Source organism: Geotrypetes seraphini, chromosome 4 (assembly GCF_902459505.1).
Source record: "Geotrypetes seraphini chromosome 4, aGeoSer1.1, whole genome shotgun sequence".
Classification (NCBI taxonomy): domain Eukaryota; kingdom Metazoa; phylum Chordata; class Amphibia; order Gymnophiona; family Dermophiidae; genus Geotrypetes; species Geotrypetes seraphini.
The window spans coordinates 226,310,885-226,334,187 of NC_047087.1; the positions used below are offsets into that span (position 1 = coordinate 226,310,885).

Genomic DNA, 23,303 nt, shown 5'->3' on the forward strand with positions numbered 1-23,303 from the left:
ATCTATCATATAATCAATACTTATACAACATGTAACAATAAAAATACCCTCCCTCCCACCCCATAATTGAACTTGTAAATTTAAGGGAAACAAGATTTTTCTAAGCATTACAATACTTTGTTAATGGCTCCTAAATATCTTGAAATTTCCTGAAACAACCCTGTTGTATTGCAATAAGTCTCTCCATTTTATAAATATGACATAAGGAGTTCCACCAAAAATTATAATTTAATCTATTTTTCCAATTATATGTAATTTGTTGAATGGCAATCCCAGTCATTATAAGTAATAATTTGTTATTATTTGTAGATATCTGACTTTTTGCTCTCATTGCCATACCAAACAGCACAGTATCATATGATAATGCCACAGGGTTATCTAATAAACAGTTAATTTGGTCCCAAATTGATTTCCAAAAATTCATAATGAATGGACAATAGAATAATAAATGATCAAAAGTCCCTGCTTTGAGATGACAGTACCAACATTCATTAGACTTAGAGCTATCCAATTTTTGTAAACGAACAGGGGTCCATAAAACTCTATGTAACAGAAAAAAACAAGTTTGTCTCATGGATGCCGACACTGTACTCATCCTCCAAGACCAAATTCGTGGCCATTGAGACACATTAATTTGATGCTTAATCTCAATGCTCCAAATGTCTCTCAGACCTGTATTTGGTTTTTTCTTAATAAGTCCAGTTAATAATTTATACCACTGAGTGGCCTGGTGACCCAAGAAGTCTGTCTGAAAGCATAGGAACTCCAGACTATATTGATTATTAAGGTTTTTCCAGTCAGGGAACCCCGCCTGAATGGCATGCTTCAGTTGCAACCATCTAAAACTTTCTGATTTAGTAAGGCCATATTTGTGCTGCAACTGTGAAAATTTAAGCATTTTACCATTAGAAATAACATCCTCTAATATACGTATTCCTGCTATCATCCAATGCTTCCAGACAAGTCTTTCTCCGCCAATTTGAATCTTGGAGTTCACCCAAATAGATTGATTTGTAGATTTGTGAATTGGAATATTTGTTAAATTACTTACGTACCGTAATGTTTTCCATGTATCATCTAATATGCTATTATCTTTACTATAACTAGGCATTTTGATACTGAGCACATGACAAAGGTGTAATGGAGACATGAGTTGCATTCTAGCCATAACCAATCTGGAAGTTTTTCCATGAGTTCTGGGAGGACCCAATACATACCTTGGCGTAAAATATAGGCTTGATGATACCTATAAAACTTGGGAAAATGTACCCCTCCCTCTGAAATTGGTCTTTGTAAAGATACCAAGGCCACTCTAGGAGTTTTACCCAGCCAAATAAATTTTATAAGAATACTATTTAACATTTTATAAAAGGACCCCTGAAAATAAACCGGCAACATACCCAACTGATAACAAACAGGCAAGATCATCATCTTTATAGTTTGGATTCTCCCCCACCATGAAAGATGTAAAGGATTCCATTGCTCCCACAATTCTGTAACCTTCTGTATTAACAATTTTTCATTTATTTTTATTGTTTCCTCCAACGTATTTTTAATCCAAATGTCTAAATATTTTATTCCATCTTCCCTTCAAAGAAAGGGAAATGAGTCAAACAATCCTTTTGTACAATGGACATTGAGTGGAAGAATTTCTGATTTACTCCAATTTATCTTGTAACCTGAAAATTTTCCAAATTTTTCAATCATTTTAAGTAAGCTAGGAATGGTTGTCTCAGGATTTCTCAAATAGAGCAATATATCATCCGCGTAAGGCGAGACCTTATATTCCCGATCTTTATGAGGAATACCCTGAATAGCCAATAACAAGGGTTCCAATACAATATCAAAAAGCAGAGGAGACAAGGGACAACCTTGTCTAACTCCCCTCTGTAATCTAAAACCTTCTGAAAAATTATTATTAATATACAATTTAGCCACAGGAGAGCTATACAATGTTTGAACCATTTGTATAAATCCTGAACCAATACCAAACCATTTCAACGCTTGATACATGAAGGTCCATTCAACACGATCAAAGGCCTTTTCTGCATCCAGGGATACAGAAAACGCCGGATCATTTAAGGCTTTTGACAAATTCAACATATGCAATGCAAGCCTAGTGTTGTTAGAAGAGTGTCTTAAGTTTTGGCATTTTTGTACATCGCCTAGAAGGCTTGATTAGGCGGTATAAGAAATTTTAAATAAACTTGAAACTCCTTTTACAAAGCCACACTAGCGACTTTTCATCACGCGCTAACTCCCGTGGTGGCCGAAAAACTACCGCCTGCTCAAGAGGAGGTGGTAACAGCTAGCGTGGCTGGCGGTTTAGCGCACTCTATTACGCGCGTTAAGCCGCTTGCGCGGCTTTATAAAAGGAGCCCTTACTTCAGGGGTGTCCATTGTCGGTCCTCGAGGGCCGCAGTCCAGTCGGGTTTTCAGGATTTCCCCAATGAATATACATGAGGTCTATTTGCATGCACTGCTTTCATTGTATGCTAATAGATCTCATGCATATTCACTGGGGAAATCCTGAAAACCCGACTGGACTGCGGCCCTCGAGGACCGACATTGGACACCCCTGCCTTACTTTCCTTTATAGCAGGGATAGGGAACTCCGGTCCTCGAGAGCCGTATTCCAGTCGGGTTTTAAAGATTTCCCCAATGAATATGCATTGAAAGCAGTGCATTCAAATAGATCTCATGCATATTCATTGGGGGAAATCCTGAAAACCCGATTGGAATACGGCTCTCGAGGACCGGAGTTCCCTACCCCTGCTTTATAGCAAGGGTCCTCAAATCCAGTCCTCAAAGTCCGAAACCCAGCCTGGTTTTCAGGATGTCCAAAATGAATCTGTATGTGTTCTATTTGCATTCAGTGCTTCTGTTGCATGCAAATAGATCTCATACATATTCATTGTGAAAATCCTGATAACCAGACTGTGTTTTGGGCCTTGAGGGCTGGATTTGAGAACCCATGCTTTATAGAATAGACTCTGACATACAAAAATATTCATCAAGTGCAATTTCTTTTCAAAACTTATGTTAAATTGCTAATGTTCAACCATTGGGTCTGCAGACTCACGCTGGCTGGACTCCTTATTAGTCCCTTTGGGGTTTTTTTGTGTATGTTTTTTGTGCATGTGATTAAATAAATTTTCTTTTAATTCATTCTTTGTATTTGTTAATTTTTTACTTATTAATTTTTTTCTTTTTCAGTTATTTATTCAAACTGCTAGATTGTAACAGTGTACATAGCTTGCTTAACAGCAACACCTCTCCGACGGAGTAATAATAATAACTTTATTTTGTATACCGCAATACCAGAAGCAGTTCAGAGCGATTTACAGAGGAATATTGTCAATTACATTGGTAGAGTAGTTAGGTATACAATAAGTATATCAGAGATAGAACAAGGCAGTGAGGAATCAGAGAAATTTGTCAAAGAGATAGGTTTTGATTGATTTCCTGAAGGCTTGGTAGGAGGGTGTGTTAGAAATGAAGGTGGTTAGACATTTATTCCATTTGCCAGCTTGGAATGACAGTGTTCTATCAAGGAATCTCTTGCAGACACAGCCCTTCAGGGAGGGGAAGGCAAACAGGTAGGTGTTAACGTGTGCGGGAGGTGCTTGGAAATACAAAATGGTGCGACAGGTAGACCGAGGATGAACCTGTTATGGTTTTGAAGCAAAGGCAGGCAAATTTGAAGATGACCCTAGCCTCCATTGGCAACCAGTGAAGTTTTCTGTAGAACGAGCTTATATGGTCCGAATTTTTGAGACCATAGATGAGGCGGACAGCAGTATTCTGTATGATTCTCAGACGTTTGATGGTTTTCTTAAAGGATCCCAGGTATATGATATTACAATAGTCTAAGGTGCTTAAGATTAGTGACTGAACAAGCAATCGAAAGGAGAGGAAGTCAAAGTAGTGTTTGATGGTACGGAGTTTCCAGAGGGTGCAAAAACATTTTTTAATCTGGGCATTGGTATGGTCTTCAAACGTCAGGCATTGGTCCAGGGTGACTCCTAGGATTTTGATGGTAGAATTGATTGGGTAGGTTAGCCCATTTAATTTCAGAGAGATATTCATTAGCTTGTGGTTGGGACTTGCCAGGAAAAGCTTAGTTTTTTCTGGGTTTAATTTTAGTTTGAATTGAGTGGCCCATTGTTCTACCTTGGTGAGAACAGAAGAAGTGAATTGTTCGGTCTCTTGTGTCAGTGAGGTTATGGGGATGATGATTGTAATGTCATCTGCATAAATGTATGATTTCAGTTTTAAATCAGATAGCATATGACCCAATGATGCCATGTAGCCATTGAACAGTGAGGGAGAGAGAGGGGAGCCCTGTGGGACTCAACAGGGGTTGCTCCGGGATTGGGAAAAGGTTCCATCGCAGTGAACTTGGTAGGTGCGGTTTTTTTAAGAAGCCTGTGAACTAGGTTAGTACCTGTCCTGAGATGCCAATAGAATCGAGGCATCTGATCAGAATGTCATGGTCAACAAGGTCAAAGGCACTGCTTAGGTTGAATTGAAGTACCAGTGCGCTTTTTCCCAGAGAAAACAAATGGAAGAGGTGATCAGTCAACAACGCTGACAGTTTCCGTGCTGTAATTTGTGCGAAATCCTGACTGAGAGTCATGTAGAATGTTAAACTTCTCTAGGTGTTTCATAAAGTCAAGATTAACTAGACCTTCCATTAGTTTAAGGAAGAGAGGAATATTGTCAATGGATCTGTAGTTGGAAGCTGAAGACACTGGGATTTTTGATGATAGGAGTTACAAGAATATGGCCGAGTTCCAATGGGAAGTGGCCAGTGGACAGGCAGAGAGAGACCCAGTTGAAAAGTTTAGCTTTGAATGGGAAGGGGGCTGTTTTCATGATAGTCGGTGGAGTGGGAAGTTGGATTTTGCATATTTAGAGTAGAGCTTGAGGAATTGGTTCCAATCTGGGTTTTCGAAATGATTCCAGATCATGTCAGTAGTTGAGCCATCATTTTATAGGACAGATAGATTGATTGAAGGGTCAGTGCTTGTAGTTACAAGAGACGTTTTCAGAGTGCAAATTTTTTGGCGAAGTAGGCAGCTAGGTTTGCAGCGGAGGGTGGAAGATCTGTGTGGGAACGTTTATGTAGATCAAGATTAAATAAGGAGTTGACTATTTTGAAGAGTTCTTTGCTGTTCAACGAAGGAGAGTTGATTGTTTGGGAGTAATGTTTGCAACGCTTTTCTTTGATCATTCTTTTGTACTCTTTAACTTTTAGTCGCCAAATGTATCTGTCATTATCTTTTCCTGATTTGCACCATAATCTTTCTAATTTACGTACTTCTCATTTTAATGCTAGTAGGTCGGCGTCAAACCAGCTGGCTGATAAACGGTGTCTTTTTTTACATAATTTCAATGGTGCAATGTCATTAAGAATCTGATTACTGAAATGTTTCCATCCTAGGATGAAATTTGGGTCTAGATCAGGGATGGATATTAGGCTGTAGTGTGACCAAAATTCTACTGGGTTTAGTTGTCCTCTAGTCCATATCATTTTCTCTTTGAGATTGATCCTAGGGTTCCTTTTGGTTTGTTTTTTTGGACCAGTGTAATTTGAAATTACATATAAGATGGTCTGACCAGGGGGTGTTGGCCCAGGTTTCACCTTTAAAGCTTACACTGGGGGTGGTTGTGATATTGGAAAGAAATGTGATCAAATCTAAATGGTGGCCTTTCCTGTGAGTTTTAGTTGGAGATGGTTTGGAAAAGCCTAGAGATGTGAGGAAGGAAAGTAGATCTGCAACGTTGGAGTTCTCTTCCTGCTCGAGATGTAGATTGATGTCACCGGCAAGAAGATTGTAGGCGTCGGCTACTAAGTTTGTAAGGAGGAATTCGTAGAGATCTTCTTTTGCTAGACTCCATTTGTTAGGGGGGGGGTGTAGAATACTGTAATGATCAAGTTATCTTTACAGTCCTCTTTGGATATTTTGCAGGTGAGAATTTCCAGGTCATTGGTTAGTTTAGAGTCAAGCGTTTGAAACTGGAAGTGATCACGGAGGATTATTGCTAAACTGCCTCCTCTCTTAGAGTTTCTTGATAGAGGAATAATTTTTTAATTTGAAGATAATAAATCATCTATGATAGCATCCTGATCAGAAATTAGCCATGTTTCGGTTAAAAGTAGGATATCAAGGTGGGATTCTTCTAGCCAGTCTTTGACCATTTGGGCTTTGTTTCTAACCGAGCAAATGTTCAGATATGTGCCAATATTGGTGAGGTGTTCTGAAGGTGTTGAGGGCTCAGCTCGTTGTAAGGTTTTAAGGAGTTGTTTTCTTTTGTGCTGTGGTCTGGCGGAGTGGCGGGAGACATTAACCACCGAGATAGGAAGGGGACCTGATTCCATGCAGTCATGGAGGATACGAGAGGGTCAAAGTGATTTTTCAGGTCCAGTGATTCTGTCCCATGTGAAGTAGGTTGGGATAGGTTCAAATACTAAGGCTCTTGATATCCAGCTTCTCGTGCCGAGTAGGTAGAGAAGGAGGAGGGCTGTAAGCTTTCCTGTGGAGTTGATCATGTTTGCTCTGTGATTGATGGAGGAATTAGAGAGAATGGAACTAGGAACTTGTCAGTCGAAGGGAAATGGAGCAGGCTTTATGCTGTGGGGGGAGGGGGAAGATTGGCAGCCCTTCCCCTCACTGGGCTGGCGAGAAATGTGGCCTCGCGTTGGGTCGGGTTAGAGGAAAGTGTTGGGCGTCTCGCTAAAGAAGGTGGAGCTGGTAGTTGGCTGACCCTGTGGGTACTTATAGGAATTAGCCAGATAATGGAATAACAAGAACTTAGAATAGCTTAGATAAATTTGGAGTCATGAAAGTATATAATATGTTATCCTATACTTAAGATGTGCTGATTAACTAGAGGCATGCAAACAGGTTTGCTGACTGTACTTAAGTTGTCCAGGCAGACTGGAGAGATGCAGGCTGATTATCTGGAGTTATGGAGTTATTATCTGGAGTCATGCAAGCTATTAGAATATAATCAAGGTATGCCGCAACTTGAGTTATGGGGATTTTCCAGAGCAGGAGGTTGGGTGCTCGAGGCAGGCCATCGGTAACAGGTTCCCATGCTCACTTAAGGACCACGAAAGCAGGATCTGGTAGCAGGGTGGGAGGTGGCTGATTACTGGTGGATCTGGTAGCTGGGTGGGAAGCGTGGTGTTGGGAGGCTTGTGTAGACTCCGCTTAGTCGCTTCGTGAAGGCGCACACAAAGGCACACGCCTTTGCCGTGCGCCTTAGCCGGCACGCTGAACGGCAGCACGCCGTTCAGCTGATCCAATTTAAGTGCTCCCAGCAGGTACTGAGGGGGCGGAGTATGCTCACACGCTGGCCCAGCAGTAAGCAGGCAGCCGGGAGCTCTGTCGGGAATTGATCTTGGCGCTGGGACGTCAGTTTCGAAGGGCGTGAGGCAGGGCAACGAGGATCAAAGATGGTTCCTGCTGCTGATCAATTTAAGTGCTTCTGGCAGGTACTGGGGGGCAGAGCATACTTACATGCCGGCCCAGCAGTAAGCAGGCAGCCGGGAGCTCTGTCAGGAGTTGATCTCGGTGCTGAGACGTCGGTTTTGATGGGTGCGAGGCAGGGCAACAAGGATCGAAGATGGTTCCTGCTGCTAATCAATTTAAGTGCTCCCGGCAGGTACTGGGGGGGCGGAGCACGCTCACATGCTGGCCCAGCAGTAAGCAGGCAGCCGGGAGCTCTGTTGGGAATTGATATCTGCGCTGGGATGTCGGTTTCGAAGGGCGTGAGGCAGGGCAACGAGGATCGAAGATGGTTCCTGCTGCTGAGTATCCGTTTCAACCCTTTCTTCAGAGAGCAGGTGAGCTTTTTAAGGCAAAATGTGGATCAGCGCTATCTGAAACTTGTTTATTTATTTAGATTTCTATCCTGTTCTCCCAGAAGCTCAGAACGGGTTACAAGTAGACTTTCACAATCGTTTGAAAACAGACTAGTCATGACAACAAATAGGTTACAGTAGACAATAACAGAGCTTATTCTAGAGACCAGACTGGTCATAGCGAAGAGTACTAGGAGAAGTATATTGAGGAGGTAGTTTTTAATGGCCCGATTGGCGGAAGAGGAAGGTCTTTACTGCTCTGCGGAAGGTCATTAGTGAGTCTAGCGACCTGATCTGTGTGGGTAGTCGGTTCCATAGCTGAGGTAGGAAATGGCTGTAGGATCGTTTGTACGCCGTACTCATTCGGAGGGATCTCCCTGTGGGAATGCTGAGTCTTTGTTCTGCTTTGGAGCGGAGGGGGCGGTTAGGGTGTATAGACGTAGCTTGGATGCTATGTAGGCTGGTGGTAAAAGTAAAACACATACGAGGGTGCCCTGTTACAGAATTCCAATATAATGGCTGCTCTCTAAAAGTAATATTCCTTTGGGCATGTGTAGATTAAAGGAATAAAACAGTACATCTGCTTGTAATTTCAACAATAAGGCCCCTAATTATTAATGCATGATGATTACCAAAATTAGCATGTGGTAACTGTAAAACCTCTGTGTTCACTGCTGGGGAAATTCCAATATAGAGAAAAGAAAATAATGCATTGAACTGAATGACAGATGACAAGTGATGCAATTAACCAGAGCTCTTGAGATGGCATTAACTGTTCCATGTTATGTCCTGCATCAGCAGCTAATGCGTAGTAACTACCATCAAGTTACGGTAACTGTCAAGTGCATTTCTCGCTCATCCCTCTTCCTTTCCATTACCCCTTCCACATTAGGAGGGCAATTTTATAACACAGGTGTCATCAGCTATGCATATAAATGTTTGAAATAATAGAATCTGAAGCACTATTCTTTAAATATATGCTTAATTTACAAAATAACATATTTGCATGGAGAGTGTACAAATGGCTGAATTCTGGGAAGGACTTCCACCTATGGGTGTAACGTATAGAATACTGTACATTGTGTACATATCTTCAGCCAGTATACCAACACTATGATTGGCATAAAAGCTCACACCTAAATTATCAGCATATACAGTATCTAACCTGTTAAGCTACGATGAGTTCTATAATGGAATGAAGGTGCCTATGTTTCTTTAGGCTTCTACCAAGCACCCTATTTATGGGTCCCGATATAGAATTTGTATACACAATATATATTACATTATGATATTATTATTAAGTTATAATATCATAATAGAAATTATACAACTTACCATAATGCAGAATCAGCCTGAGCTTGTTCTCCTGCAACCAAACGATCCCATCTGGGGATGATGGAAAACAGTGATACGCGTGCAGAAGAATCCCGACAACCCATGCCCCTGTGCACCTTTCCATCTCTCCCCCCGACCATGAAGGACCGCTGACTTCTGTTCTGAACAGGCTGCTTTGCTGTCTTCCCCACCAGGGCCTCCCCTTTGCCACCGCATGACTAATGATGTCATCAGTGGCGCGGAGGCAGAGAGAAGGCCCTGTGGAAAGCAGCGAAGCAGCCTGTTCAGTGCTGCCGCTGCTGCTGCTTTTCAGAACGGTGGTCGGCGGGGCTCTGCAGAGGGATGGAGGATCTCTCGTGGCCCGACTGTCAGACGGACACGGCCCGCTAGTGGGCCATGTACCGGGGGTTCAGGACCCCTGATGTAGAGTATACAATAAAATACAATCTTTGTGTAGCACCAATAACTCACAGAAGTTTACATAGAATGAAAAAAGAAGCTACTGTAATCAAAATTAAAACTTGTTAAGAACATATTCCTTAAACAGACCTTTTTAAAACTTCTATAACTGCAATGCTGGCTAACTTGATGAGGTAGGGTTTTCCAAGATTTAGCTGTTGACATAGGGACAACATTTGTCCCTGCCCCATCCCGATAAGCTCTGTCTCTGTTCCTGCCTTGTCCTTGTGGACTCTGGCCCCATCCCGCAGACTCTGTCCTCATTTGCACAAGCCTCAAACACTTATGATTTTATTTTTAAATCATTTTATTAAAGTATAAAAAGGGACAATATTCTGTAAAACTGTTTATAAATCACCAATAGACTTCAATTTTGATTTGGTTTTGTTCAACCTTCCCAAAGATTTAGTTGCCTATGGCAAGGTAATCGGACTGTCTTTCAAACATGGGTGTAAAAGAGAACCTAAACTGTGCAGTGGATGAACAGGAGAATAAGTATCTATTAAAAGCTGGAAATGTTCCTTGATGCCAGCAACAGTGGATGAATCTGTTGCAATAACAGTAAGATGCTTTAGCAACTGGGCACTCCTTTGTGCGAACTTCGTAGGATGGAGAAGGTGTGGTTCATCTTTAATGTTGTTTTTGTTTGTAATTGAGCTGCTGAAAATGGGTTATATATCAGTTTGTATGGGACAGGGGAGGTATGGGACTTTTTGTGCTAAGAAACAATCTCGTAATTTGTATGGTAATTTGATTCAAATTGAGACTTGTAATGTCCCAGAATTTATAAATTCTGAAGCTGGTCTCAGCATTTTGTTGGTAAATAGGGTGCACTCTTTCAAGAGTGTTCACTGTCATCAGCAAATGAAAAAACACAAACTTTCACACAGGATATGCCATTTCCCGTGTCATTGTAAATGACAGCCCATCCCTAGAAATTATCCATGCAATTTCCTTTAGAAAAACAGCTGCTGAGTATATGCTGTAAGAACTTTGCAACTGTGTGGCCTAACTCTTAAGTCAATCATTTTACTCTGAAAAAGCCATCAACATATTTGTCTGTATTGTTGGCTTCTAAAGTTCCATTCCATGAATGTATTTTTGCTCATATTTTAAATGTTTCTAAAATGATCATCTCTCTTTTCTTAGGGTTTACACCTCCAGGAATGGACCGGTCATCTCCCGACAACAGCCCAGTTCATGGTTTGGTACGCCAGCCCTCCATTACAACAGGGGCCAATATCCCTATAATAACTGAGCTTGGTAAGAGCATCTGGATGTGGATTTAAATATTACAGTGTCTTTTTAGGTCTGCCTACAGCAATATATTTTCCCTAGATTGTGTTGCTTCAGATTGGTTCTTATCCCTAATAGAACTGTATTTACAGTGCATTGATTAATACTTAGCAATAGTATATTTATATATATATATATATATACATATATATATATATATATATATATATATACATACATATATATATTACACAATTGCAAATATTCTTTTCAATGTTTAACATTTTACTGATTTATTTTAGTCATTTGCAGTAATATCAAGGATGTCTAATACTCAGTTTATATAGATAGATATAAAAAGGTTTACAGATCTGTTCTTTGAGGGCTACACATGTCTGCTTACCAGCTTGCAAGCAGTGTTACTCCTGTGGCCCAGGAGCATCTGCAAAGCTACGGCCCAGTACTCCTGGCCTGCCTATACCCACCCCCCCAATGGATGCTTGACTTATTATTGGTAGTCCAGGGGTGGGGTGCCGGAGAATCCAGGGACATCCACTAAGGGTGGTTTGGGATCTGGGACTCTTTGGCCAGGAGCAATGCCCACTTGCTCTTGACCACCCCAGCGCGATCATCAAAATGGTGCCACTAGCAGCAATCTCATGTGACCACCGCTAGGGTCATATTTCCATATAATAATTATCAAGCACTAATGCAGCCCATGGGAATACTATGGAACGCACAATATTTAGCATGCGCTAATCATGACTCCTGGGCGATGTTGATCACAATTCTCAATAATCTGATAGGCACCATTTAGTGGCTCCTAAGCGGTCTTAGGCACCAGTAGGCATTGAATCCTTAGCTGCCCTGCCATTTAGGTCAGGGTTTTCTTGGTATAAATGAGTGTGTATAAGAGCGTTAGAGTCTAGTGCGTGGAATAGCGCACGCTAGAATCTAATGCCAGCATCGAGTTGGCGTTAGTTCTAGCCCCGTAGCGTGGGTTTAGCGTGCGCTAAAATGCTGCGTGCACTAAAAACACTATCGCAGCTTAGTAAAAGGAGCCCTAAGTTAGGCGCGTAATAGTATCTGGCAAACTATACCCAGAATCTGTCTCCAATCCACCCCTAGCCATTCCTACTTGCTGGTAGGTACCTCGATGTAGATGTCTACCTCGAAGTGGTAGGTGCTTCTCAAGTTAGGCACTTTCCAGCTGATTAATTTTTTAGTGGACTTTTAATTGATTTTTAACTTTGTTTTCAATTAACAGTGCCAATTAAGAAAATTAGGTGCCTAAATTGGCTAGGCATGCAGATCTAGGCACCTAATTTTAGGCATCATTTTATAGAATCTGGGCCTACATCTGTAAGTGCACCTTAGTAAGAGGAACCCCTAAAGATGAGAATGCAATTTAAACCTGCTGTTTTCAGGGCAGGATTAACCAATAAGCCAAGTAGGCACGTGCCTAGGGCCCAAAATGGTCAGGGGGGGCCCGATGAAGACGGGCATCAACATTGATTTTTCCAAATGGCGATGGGCCCCTCCAGCATCAATCGGCAATGCAGCCCCCCCCCCCCGATTGGCAACGTGGGCCCCACCCCGATCGGCAACACGGCCGCACCATCAACGGAAAGTAAGACAAGCAAGTAACGCGGGTAAGAAAGGCAACGGGAAGTGTAATTGTGCAAGTGGTGCTGCTTGCCCAAAGCTTCCCTCTGACGCAGCTTCCTGTTTCCACCTGGGCGCGTGGTGGGGTGGGGCGTGTCAGGGGGCCCACTGTACTTGGGTGCCTAGGGGCCCTCGATGAATTAATCCTGCCCTGGCTGTTTTCCAATTCCGCCCAATATCATACTACATGAGTTCTGGAGCAGTATTCACGGTATTGCGGTATATAAGCTGTTATTATTATTATTATTCTTTTGTCAGATTGAGAGAGAACAATTTTCAAAAAGCCAGTTTAGCTTAGGGAATAAAGAAGGCCCTAAAGAGTACAAGGCATATTCATGCATAAAATGCACACGTATCTTACCTAGAATTTTTTTTTCAGGTGGGTGTACACATTGTCTTTTCTCACAGTTTGACCACCATTATCAGTTAAGTCACTCCCACGCCTTTTTCTCCTTTTATGCACAGACACTCTTTACCCTCTTCTACTGTACTGATCCCTCATACATGACCCGGCATTTTTTTTTTTTTCCCAAAATTAAATCTTAGCTTCCAAATTCTAGACCATTCTTCAAGCTTTACTAGATCCCTCTTCATCCATTCACCATAACAGCAATATTCAGTCTGTCAACCAATTAAGTTTGTAAAATTAGCACAGAAAAAGACTGGCCTCTCTTTCTCTGCCAGGCTAACTGTTCTGAATATCAGCTAAGTTAACTTCTAGGCAGTGGTGTACCAAGGGGGGGGGGGGGCGCTCTGCCCCGGGTGCAGCCTTAGGGGGGGGGGGATGCACAGCCAGCCAGATCCGGAAAATGGTCCATCGCCAAGGCAAAGTGAGTCGATTGCGGAGCCCATTCTGTTGTCCAGGGAGGGGGAGTGTTGCAGATCTTGTTGCCAAAATCGGAAAGGTGAGGAAGGGAAAAAGATGTGCCTATGGTGGATGGAGAGATTGAGAGAAGGGGACAGATGATGGAAGTGGGTAGAAAGGGGAGAGAGAAGAGGTCAGATGATGGAAGTGTGGAGAAGGGAGAGCAAATGCTGAATGGAAGTGGAGAAAGAGAACACATACTGGATGGAAGGAGGGATAAAGAAAAAGGACATATGCTGGATGGGGGAAGAAGATAGAGTTAGTGAGATAGTGGAGGGGTGAAGGAAAGGGGTGGCATGCTGTGGGTAGACAGAGTGAAAAGAGGGAAACTGAGGACTGCATAGTAAGAAAGAATTTAATTTAAACGGAGGCAGAAAATAAAGAAGGAAGACCAGAGAAGGAAAGGGAAGAGAGAGAGATGCCAGAGAACGGGGAAGGAGACAGACATATCAGATCTGAGTGGAGGAAATGAGAAGAGAGAGATGCTAAAAACTACAGGGGGGAGGGAAAGAGAGATGAAAGGAGAAAGATGCCAGACCATGAGGAACAGAGGGAAGATGATGGATGCCAGTCCAAAGGAGGGGGGAGTCTAGAGGAGAGATGGAAGGGGAAGGCATACAGTTTCTGGAAGGGACATAGAAGGAGAGAAGATGCCATATAGGGAGGGGCAGAGAGATGGCACACAGTGGATGGAAGAAAGACAGTAACAAGAAGATGAGGAAAGCAGAAACCAGAGAAGCCAAAGGTAGAACAAAAATTTTCTATTTATTTATTGCTTTAGGACAGTGTTCTTCAGCCTTTTTACACTTATGGACCGGCGGAAATAAAATAATTATTTAGTGGACCGGCAAACTAATAAGACTGAAATTTTAAAAAACCCCATTGCCGCCCTGTCCTCGCGAGCTCGGTCCCGTTAACCATCAGATCCCATCTGCACAAGCCTCAAATAGTTATGATTTTATACTGAACATATTTTATTAAAGTATAAAAAGAAACAATATTCTGTACAATTGTCATTTTATAAATATAAATAATACAGGGCAAGGATCAACAAAACTCCTGTCTCCCCTCCCCCTCACATATATCCCCTCTACTATCAAGAAAACTGAGTAAGCCAAATTATTATAGAATGCTACACAAATATCATGCTAACAGAATACTGCAGTCACACATGGCAGGAATGGTGTTAGGGAGAGTGCAACTAGGGCAACTGCCTCCTGGTCAGAGAGAGCCCTAATCCAGCTGGAAGCTAAAGACGCACTACCTGGGCTTTGCACTCCCCAGTTATGTCTAACATCAGCTCTAGCAGGATACATATTTTAAATCTGATATATTCTAATCACAAGATAAAAATAAAATTATTTTTTTCTACCTTTTGTCATCTCTGGTTTCTGCTTTCATCGTCTTTTCACTCTCTTCCATCCAGCGTCTGCCCTCTGTCTCTTCAATCCAGCATCTGCCTCTTCCATCCACTGTCTGCCCTCTACCCCTACCCCTCCCCCTCCCATATGGTATCTGCGTTCTTTCTATGCCCCTCTCTCCTACACCAGATCTAGCATCTTTGTCCCTCTTTCCTTATTTTTCATCTGACCCCCTTCCCAGCATCAATCTGTCTCTACCTTGTCATTCCTCTGTCTCTCCCCTTTCCCTCATCTGGTCTCTCCATTCCATCCTGACTCCTTCCCCTCCTCTAATCTCCTTGCCAGCTGTTTCCTTCCAATGTTCCAGCAGTACCTTCTCCCTTTCCTCCTCCCCTTATCCAACAGTAATTCTCATCCCTTCCCTTTCCCTTCTCCCCTGCCAGCAGTAGCCCCTTCCCCTCCCTTGTCCAGGAGTACCCCTTCTCCCTTCCCTCCTTCCCTCTCCAGAAAATGTTCTCTCTATGTAGGCTAGCAGCAGCTCTGTGTGCTTTTAACTTCGGCACACAGCTGCCCCTAAGCAGTATTTTAGCGCGGTTTCATGAGGCAGCCTTTGGTAGGCCGGCCTGCTTCGATGATGCGATGTGGGCCGGCCTACCAAAGGCCCCGAGGCTGCCTCATGAAACCGCGCTAAAATACTGCTTAGGGGCAGCTGTGTGCCGAAGTTAAAAGCACACAGACCTGCCGCTGCTTTTCTGGGGGTGCGGAGACATATGTGGCAGGAGTCGGTGGTGGCAGGCAGGAGTGTCGGCATAGCGACGGCAACAGGAAGTTGCACGTCAGCTGATGCCGGCACCTTTTGCTGCGTCGGGGTCCTGAATCCTTCGCGGACCGGCACCGGTCCGCGGACCGGCGGTTGAAGAACTGTGCTTTAGGAGACATATGTCACTGTTTCTGTGGTGTTGCATTTTATGCAGAGTCCAGCTTCTTGCTGGTTCAATTTAACCTTTGTCTATGTATTTCTATTTTAACCCCCCTTTTACAAAACTGTGGAGTGTTTTTTAGCGCCACCCGTGGTGGTAGCAGCTCTGATGCTCAGAATTCTATGAGCGTAAGAGCTGTTACCAACGTGGCTAAAATCCACACTACAGTTTTGTAAAAGGGCAAGGGGTTAGTTTGTGATGACATATTCCATACTAGGCGAAGGTGTTCTGTGTGTTTGAAAGACATGGTTTTCTGTTAGGATTGACGGTGTAGGATTGATCTGTACTGGTCTGGCTTGTTTAGTTTTATAATGGGTGTATTGATGTTGTACTGCTCACTGCAGTATATAAGATGCTGCCTTTTCCTAGGTACTCATGTGTGACATGTGGCTTGTTACTAAAAATCATGTTTTTCATACAGATGGGGGGTGCCAAAAAATGATGGGCCCCCCGATGTCAAATATGCTAGGTACGCCACTGCTTCTAGGTGACTTCACTGACCAAGATATCGGCACTGAACATCCGGGCTTCATTCAGCTATCAGTGACTTTAAAAACATTGATCTCTGCAGACTAAATGATCAGACTCCAGCTCTGTAACTGATATAAGTGCTTGTGTATGGCTATGTTAATATTCTATAAAAGAAAGCAGGTGCCTGCTTTCCTTTAGAGCAGGGGTGTCAAACTCAATCACAAAAGGGGTCAAAATCTAAAACACAGGCTAAGTCGCGGACCAAATTTTTTATTAAGATACTTAGGGTTCCTTTTACAAAGGTGCATTAGGGCCTTAACACGCGGAATAGTGCGTGCTAAATTGTCACGCGCGCTAGTCCTTAACACCAGCATTGAGCTGGCATTATTCTAGAAGTGTACTGTACAGTAATTTTGTGCATGCGCTAAAAACGCTAGCGCACCTTAGTAAAAGGAGCCCTTAGGCTTAATAGAAGTATAGATCCTTCCTCACCCTCAGACACCTGTGGCGCAGTCAGGCACTTGTGTGGCGTGCCCTGCTCCAGCAGCTTTTTCACTGGAATTTGGTCCTTCTGCCTGCAAAGGGGTACTGAGGCAGCGTGGTGAGGATCTTGGAGCACCACTGAGACTGGGGCTGCATGGTCAGGCGCATAGATGTGGCACAGTCACTGCGGCTGGGCGGACCGGATTCAGCCCCCGGGCCTTGTGTTTGACATGTGTGCTATAGAGTATAGGCTTCTAATAGGCAACCCTTTACAGAATTGCCATCCTATTAGGAAACATTTTATAGACATCTTCTGAGTCTAACATATGCTTTCATTGGCCAAATAAATGGCTATTATAAAACTGCATGACTGAATAAACATATAAAAATTTCATGCTGACAAAATGGCAGACCACTTGTACACCAAGTGTAAATATTCTTGATTTTGGCAAATCTAGTGTGACATTTGCCATATATCTTTGTAGTTTTTTTAAAATAAGCAAGTGCATGCACACATTCGCACATTCTATGGAGCAGGTGTGTGTGAGGATTTGGGTGGTTTTGGGGTTGGTTCTGGGTTCCTGTTTTATAATGGCACATAGGTGTTTTATGTTGCCTTTATAAAATAAAACTACAGCATACCAGCTGTTTTGAAACATTGTTCCCTGAAGCAGAGTTGTTAGACTGAATCAAACTGAATTTCTCCATATTTGGATGTGGACATTTAGTATCGCAGTTTGAGAGAATGAGACAAGTACTTCTTTTCTACTTTTGGAATAATTCAGCATTTATGTGGATACTAATATGGACATTTTACATATTTATATATATGAATTCTGTTCCAAAGTTCCAGGACAGTTTGAATTGCGAGCCAACAGGACATTCTTTTGAGATGCACTAGGTGGGGTTGAGTAGCTTGAAACCTCACGAGTAACCTCATTTTTTTCTGTTTGTTAATATCTGTCTTCATTTCCAAGCTACAGCAGTTTTTGTGAAAGTGTGTTTTCATGATTGGTTATTTTTCATCGTGTGCGACCTCAATGAGCAGAGCTACAGCGTGAAATTCTGTTTTAAATTGGGTAAGACCGCTAAAGAAACTTATGAAATGTTGAAAGTGGCTTATGAGGAACATGTCATGAGTTGTGGAAGGTGCTTTGAATACGTCGACATTTGCAAATTTTGTGCAAAAACACAATGACAATTCTTCCTCAATCACCTTACTCTCCTGTCTTGGCCCCTGCTGACTTCTTGTTTTCTAAACTTAAATCCACGCTGAAAGGAAAGCAATTCAACACCATTGAAGACATAAAGCAAAATTTGACGCAGCAACTTTTGGTGATTCCTGAAGATGCATTTAAGGACTGTTTTCAGAAGTGGAAATGACATTGGGAAAAGTGTATACTTTACATTACATTACATTAGTGATTTCTATTCCGCCTGTGCCTTGCGGTTCTAAGCGGATTACAAATTAGTAGTCTGGACATTTCCAGGAGAATTACAAAACAAAGAAGCAAGTATATAACAGGTTACAATGATGAATAACAATACATTTGGGATACAGTAGAGAGTTACACAACATTGAAGGAAGCAGTTTTCTGGTTACAGACGGTGATTTCTTGTTTAGGTTTCTGACTATGTATTGGGGAAGGGGGGTACTTTCAAGGGAACCCAATGGAATAAGTTGTAAGATTGCTTAATAAAATTTTATAAAATCAGTCCTGGAACTTTTTGAACAGACCTTGTATTTTTAAAAAATGGAAGGAATGGACTGATGATGATATTTGCTTAAAGCTTCTTGTTGTTTACCAATCATTACTTGAATAGAGCTTCTTATATTTGATGGTTCTTTCTCGCTCTTTAAAATTTTGGTATGGCAGTGTATAGGTTGAAGTTATTTTATTGTTGTCATGAATATAAAAACCTATTATGCTTGTTACAGTTTTTGGTGCCCTTATAAAATAGGTTTTAAGGGGCAATTCTATACATTAAGGGGCCCATCATTAAAAAAAACATAGAAGTCCAAAAAACATCCTAAATCAGCACTTGGACGTCCTAATCACTAGGATGTCCAAGTGCCGAATCAAAATCGTCTTTCTGAACATCTAGCGAGGTGTCCTAGCCTCTGTATGTATAAGAGTATAAGATGGGCCTGGTGGAGGCGTGTTCTGGGTGGGCTTTGGGCAGTCAGGTTAGACATGGACATCTTGCTGCAATAATCAAACATTTAGCAAGACACCCTGGACAGAACTAATACTTTTGGAACTAGACCTGTTTTAGAAGGGTCTAAGTGCCCAAACTGACCATATGACCACTGCATGCATCAAGGTAAGACACGCCCACATTCCCCCTGTGCTCACTGACCCCCCTCATACCTACAAAGATCAGAATACAAATGCGCATACCTGTCTCCAGAACGTCAAGTTTCAAGTTTCTTATAAATTTGATTGATTGCTTATTCAAAATTCTAAGCGATGAACATATCAGTAAAATTACAAAAATTAAGGGGGCAAGAAAACAAACAAAAAAACTTACGAAACATATTGAAGGCTGACTTTACAAGCGTAATAAAATAAGAGGAAAGGATGGGAAAAGAAATACAAGTTGATTGATAGAAGAGAAGACAATTATGGTAAAAAAACAATGGGACGGGAGAGAACAATGAACCACGAAGTTATACGATTGGAATGTAACTCCTAGCCAGTCTTTCTTATTATTAAATGCATCTTTAAAAAGAAAGCTTTTTAGTTTGCTCTTAAATTTATCCAAATTGTTTTCTTCCCTTAAGTAAATAGTCAACATCCTTTGACACCGATGCCCCCAAAGAAGGGGAGGTGCTTTGTTTAAACCCATTGCTACTGGATATCTGGGCCATGCTGCGAAGCCAAGGTACATTTAAAAGGTCTTATTTCCTTGTGGCAATGCTCATTACTGGACATTCAGGGCATATTTTCAAAAGATCTACAAACTCGCCAGTTTTTTTGATCCTGGGTAGTGGCAGCGGCTCGCCTGCAGCAGTCCTGGAGCCTTCCCCTCCCCCCCTGGTGTAGGAAAGTCTAGTAGAGCTGCACACAGGTGTCTTAAGTAGCCTAATGGGTGGGCTTGTGAACCATAGAAAGGAGTAACAAGTCCCATAAGCCACTCTAACCGCTACATTCATGGTGGAAAATGTGAGCCCACCAAAACCCTACTCTACTGCCATTTAGATGCCACCTGCAGCCATAAGGGCCTTTGGGGTTGTAGACTAGTGGGTTTTGGGTGGCTCTCCATAACCTAGAAGGGAGTTCTGGTGAGATGTTTATCTGGCACCCTTTATGTGAAGTTAACAGCAGTGCTTTCTAATGTGCCTCACTGCTCTGTTGCCATGTTTGGGTGGCCATTCCATTACAGGGCTGGCCCCTCTCACGTCCAAATGGTCTTGTTCTGAGCGTTTGAGACTTGGACAACATTTTGGTCAAAAATGTGATATAAAGATAGACATCCTGGCGGTCTGGGCGCCCCAATGGTCTGGATGTCCAGATTGAGGATTTATTAGTATTATTATTATTTCTAGACGTATGGTGGTTTGACTTTCGAAAACAGACATTTTCTTATTGCCGACTTTAGACGTCTAGCGCCATACATCCAAATTGGACGTAGACATATGTTTTGAAAATTCCCCTTCATGTGCTAACATTTATGCATGTGTTATACTCATGTTTAAAATACTAGCATATAAATGCTTATGTGCATACTTAACATGCCATCTAAGTGCTATTCTATACCAATGCACCTAAATTATATAATATATAGGTATAAGGGGATGTATACATACAATTTAGCCACAACCAGGCTAAGGAGTTTTATAGTTTATTAGGATTTTATATACCGCCTATCAAGGTTATCTAAGCGGTTTTTACAATCAGGTGCTCAAGCATTTTTCCCTCTCTGTCCCGGTGGGCTCACAATCTATCTAACGTACCTGGGGCTATGGAGGATTAAGTGACTTGCCCAGGGTCACAAGGAGCAGCGCGGGGTTTGAACCCACAACCCCAGGGTGCTGAGGCTGTAGATCCAACCACTGCACCACACACTCCTCACAGGTGTCAGGAGAGCCCAGACACCATTCACGTACCCCTCAATCAGAGATGTCAAATGCAAAAAAATGTACAATGGCCTACTGGCCATGCAGGCAGCGAAACCTGACCACCAACTATCCAATCTACTGATCATGACACCAGACTACAAAACTTTCAGAAAAGAAATAAAAACCCTGCTATTCAAGAAATCAATCAAGACAAACTAACTCCACAGGAAGCATTTCAATCCCCCCAAATAGCCTGCTCAACTATGTAACTCTTCTGGAATTGTCCAGATAATCTCTTATGTAATCCGCCTTGAACCGCAAGTAATGGCGGAATAAAAGTCACTAATATAATGTAATGTTATGTGTGTCCCTGCCCACTTAGGGGTCTTTCATGAGCACTAAGGCATCTTTTGGCGTGGCTGAAACAGGACAATTTTTAATGGCCAATTGCACAATTAGCATGCGATCATTAAAAATATTACCATGTGAGCCCTTACCACCACCCATTATGTAGGCAGCAAGGGCTCATGCACTAACCCCATGGCAATATATCACATGTTGATTAGTGCTGTCACAACCACCCTCCACCTTCAAACATGCCACTTCCTATAAAATAAAAATTATATTTTATAGTGTGCGGTGTTCATTGACAAATTTACCACAGGACAGCACAGCATATCCTACATTAACCTTTTTTAAGCTGCAGTAAGCATGCTCTAGTGCAGGGGTGTCCAATGTCGGTCCTCGAGGGCCGCAGTCCAGTCGGATTTTCAGGATTTCCCCAATGAATATACATGAGGTCTATTTGCATGCACTGCTTTCATTGAATGCTAATAGATCTCATGCATATTCATTGGGGAAATCCTGAAAACCCGACTGGATTGCGGCCCTCGAAGACCGACATTGGACACCCCTGCTCTAGTGCTTACCACTGCTTAGTAAAAAGAACCTTTAGTTGTTTTCACTTAACACCCACTCTATGATTTGACATAAAGGCAAGCACCTAAATTTTAGGCACATCCAACCAGATTCTGTTAGTATTCTATAAAGCAGGGGTGTCCAATGTCGGTCCTCGAGGGCCGCAATCCAGTCGGGTTTTCAGGATTTCCCCAATGAATATGTATGAGATCTATTTGCATGCACTGCTTTCATTGTATGCTAATAGATCTCATACATATTCATTGGGGAAATCCTGAAAACCCGACTGGATTGCGGCCCTCGAGGACCGACATTGGACACCCCTGCTATAAAGGTAAATAGGCCCTTACATTCCTTTTTAGAGTAGATTATTGGTTCACAACTTCAGGTTATATAAGTGGAGGTGCCCTATTATACAAGGGTTCTTCAAAAAGTATCCACACTTTCATATTTTCGTACGAAGTGGTTGGGGGCGGGGGAAGTGGTAAGAGGGTGTGTCGTAGAAAGTCACGGGAAAATTGTATCTCAAAACAGGGTGATTATGTGGAAAAGTGATGTAATTTGCTTTAGAGATATTTAATAAATATTGTTTATAAAAATAAAAGTGCGGAAATGTTTTGAAGATCCCTCATAGAATTCACCCCAAAATAGGCATCTCTTTGTACATTTTACCCCCCAGTATGTAAGAGCACCGTACAGTAATAAAAACAGTTAGTTGGAAATTGTTATAGAACTCGGAAAATTTGGCCAAAAATCCAAGCATCTATTATTGATAAACAATAGCAAATATGTGTCTGTTCAAAGTACCTTGGAATGATAACATCAGGACACAAAAGGGCCATATGATCTGAAGAGGACACATGTAATTTGGGACATTCTTTTCAAAGAGATTGTCCTTACTGTATCTTCACAGGGGACAAATTTAAAATTGTTATAACCAGCTGAATACGATGGGGCTAAAAGATAGCTGCCTTTCACTGGACAGTTATGTTTAGCTCTGAAAAGCATATGGTCATTCTGAGGGATGTGGATCAGAGGTGGGTTTTCTTCTATTCCCCCCCCCTCCCTGTAATCTCAACATTAGCAAGCTGATTTAAACAATTATCCCGATGTGCAGGGATATTAATCTATTATAGCCAGTGAGATTTAAGCCAGTTTTCAGCTACAACCTAGGCCACCAGACGATGATTGAAAATGTGTTTCAATTTAGACTGCTACAAGTTCACAAAGTTGCCAATTTTGCCCATCTTTAATTAAAAAAAAAAAAGAAGGTAGAACTAATACTTCAGTGGATAATTTGATTACGTTGAAGGGTGTCCCACTTATGCAGAGTGTTATACCCTTTTCCGCTTAGTCAGAATAAAGAAACACACTCTATAGCAGGGGTGTCAAAGTCCCTCCTTGAGGACCACAATCCAGTCAGGTTTTCAGGATTTCCCCAATGAATATGCATGAGATCTATTTGCATAAACTGCTTTCATTGTATGCTAATAGATCTCATGCATATTCATTGGGAAAATCCTGAAACCCCGACTGGATTGCGGCCCTCAAGGAGGGACTTTGACACCACTGCTCTATAGAAAGACTGTTGTGT

The 23,303-nt window shown here is 42.1% G+C and overlaps 1 protein-coding gene across 4 annotated transcripts in view; it reads left to right on the forward strand.

Moving 5' to 3' along the window:
- The window catches only part of KCNMA1 (potassium calcium-activated channel subfamily M alpha 1), a 1,372,671-nt gene that overhangs the window by 1,213,755 nt on the left and 135,613 nt on the right, over window positions 1–23,303 (forward strand). For all 4 annotated transcript variants that reach the window (XM_033940852.1, XM_033940853.1, XM_033940854.1 and 1 more), the window contains one exon: window positions 10,817–10,930. In XM_033940852.1, the coding sequence (XP_033796743.1) occupies window positions 10,817–10,930 (114 nt within the window). The remainder of the gene's footprint in view (window positions 1–10,816; window positions 10,931–23,303) is intronic.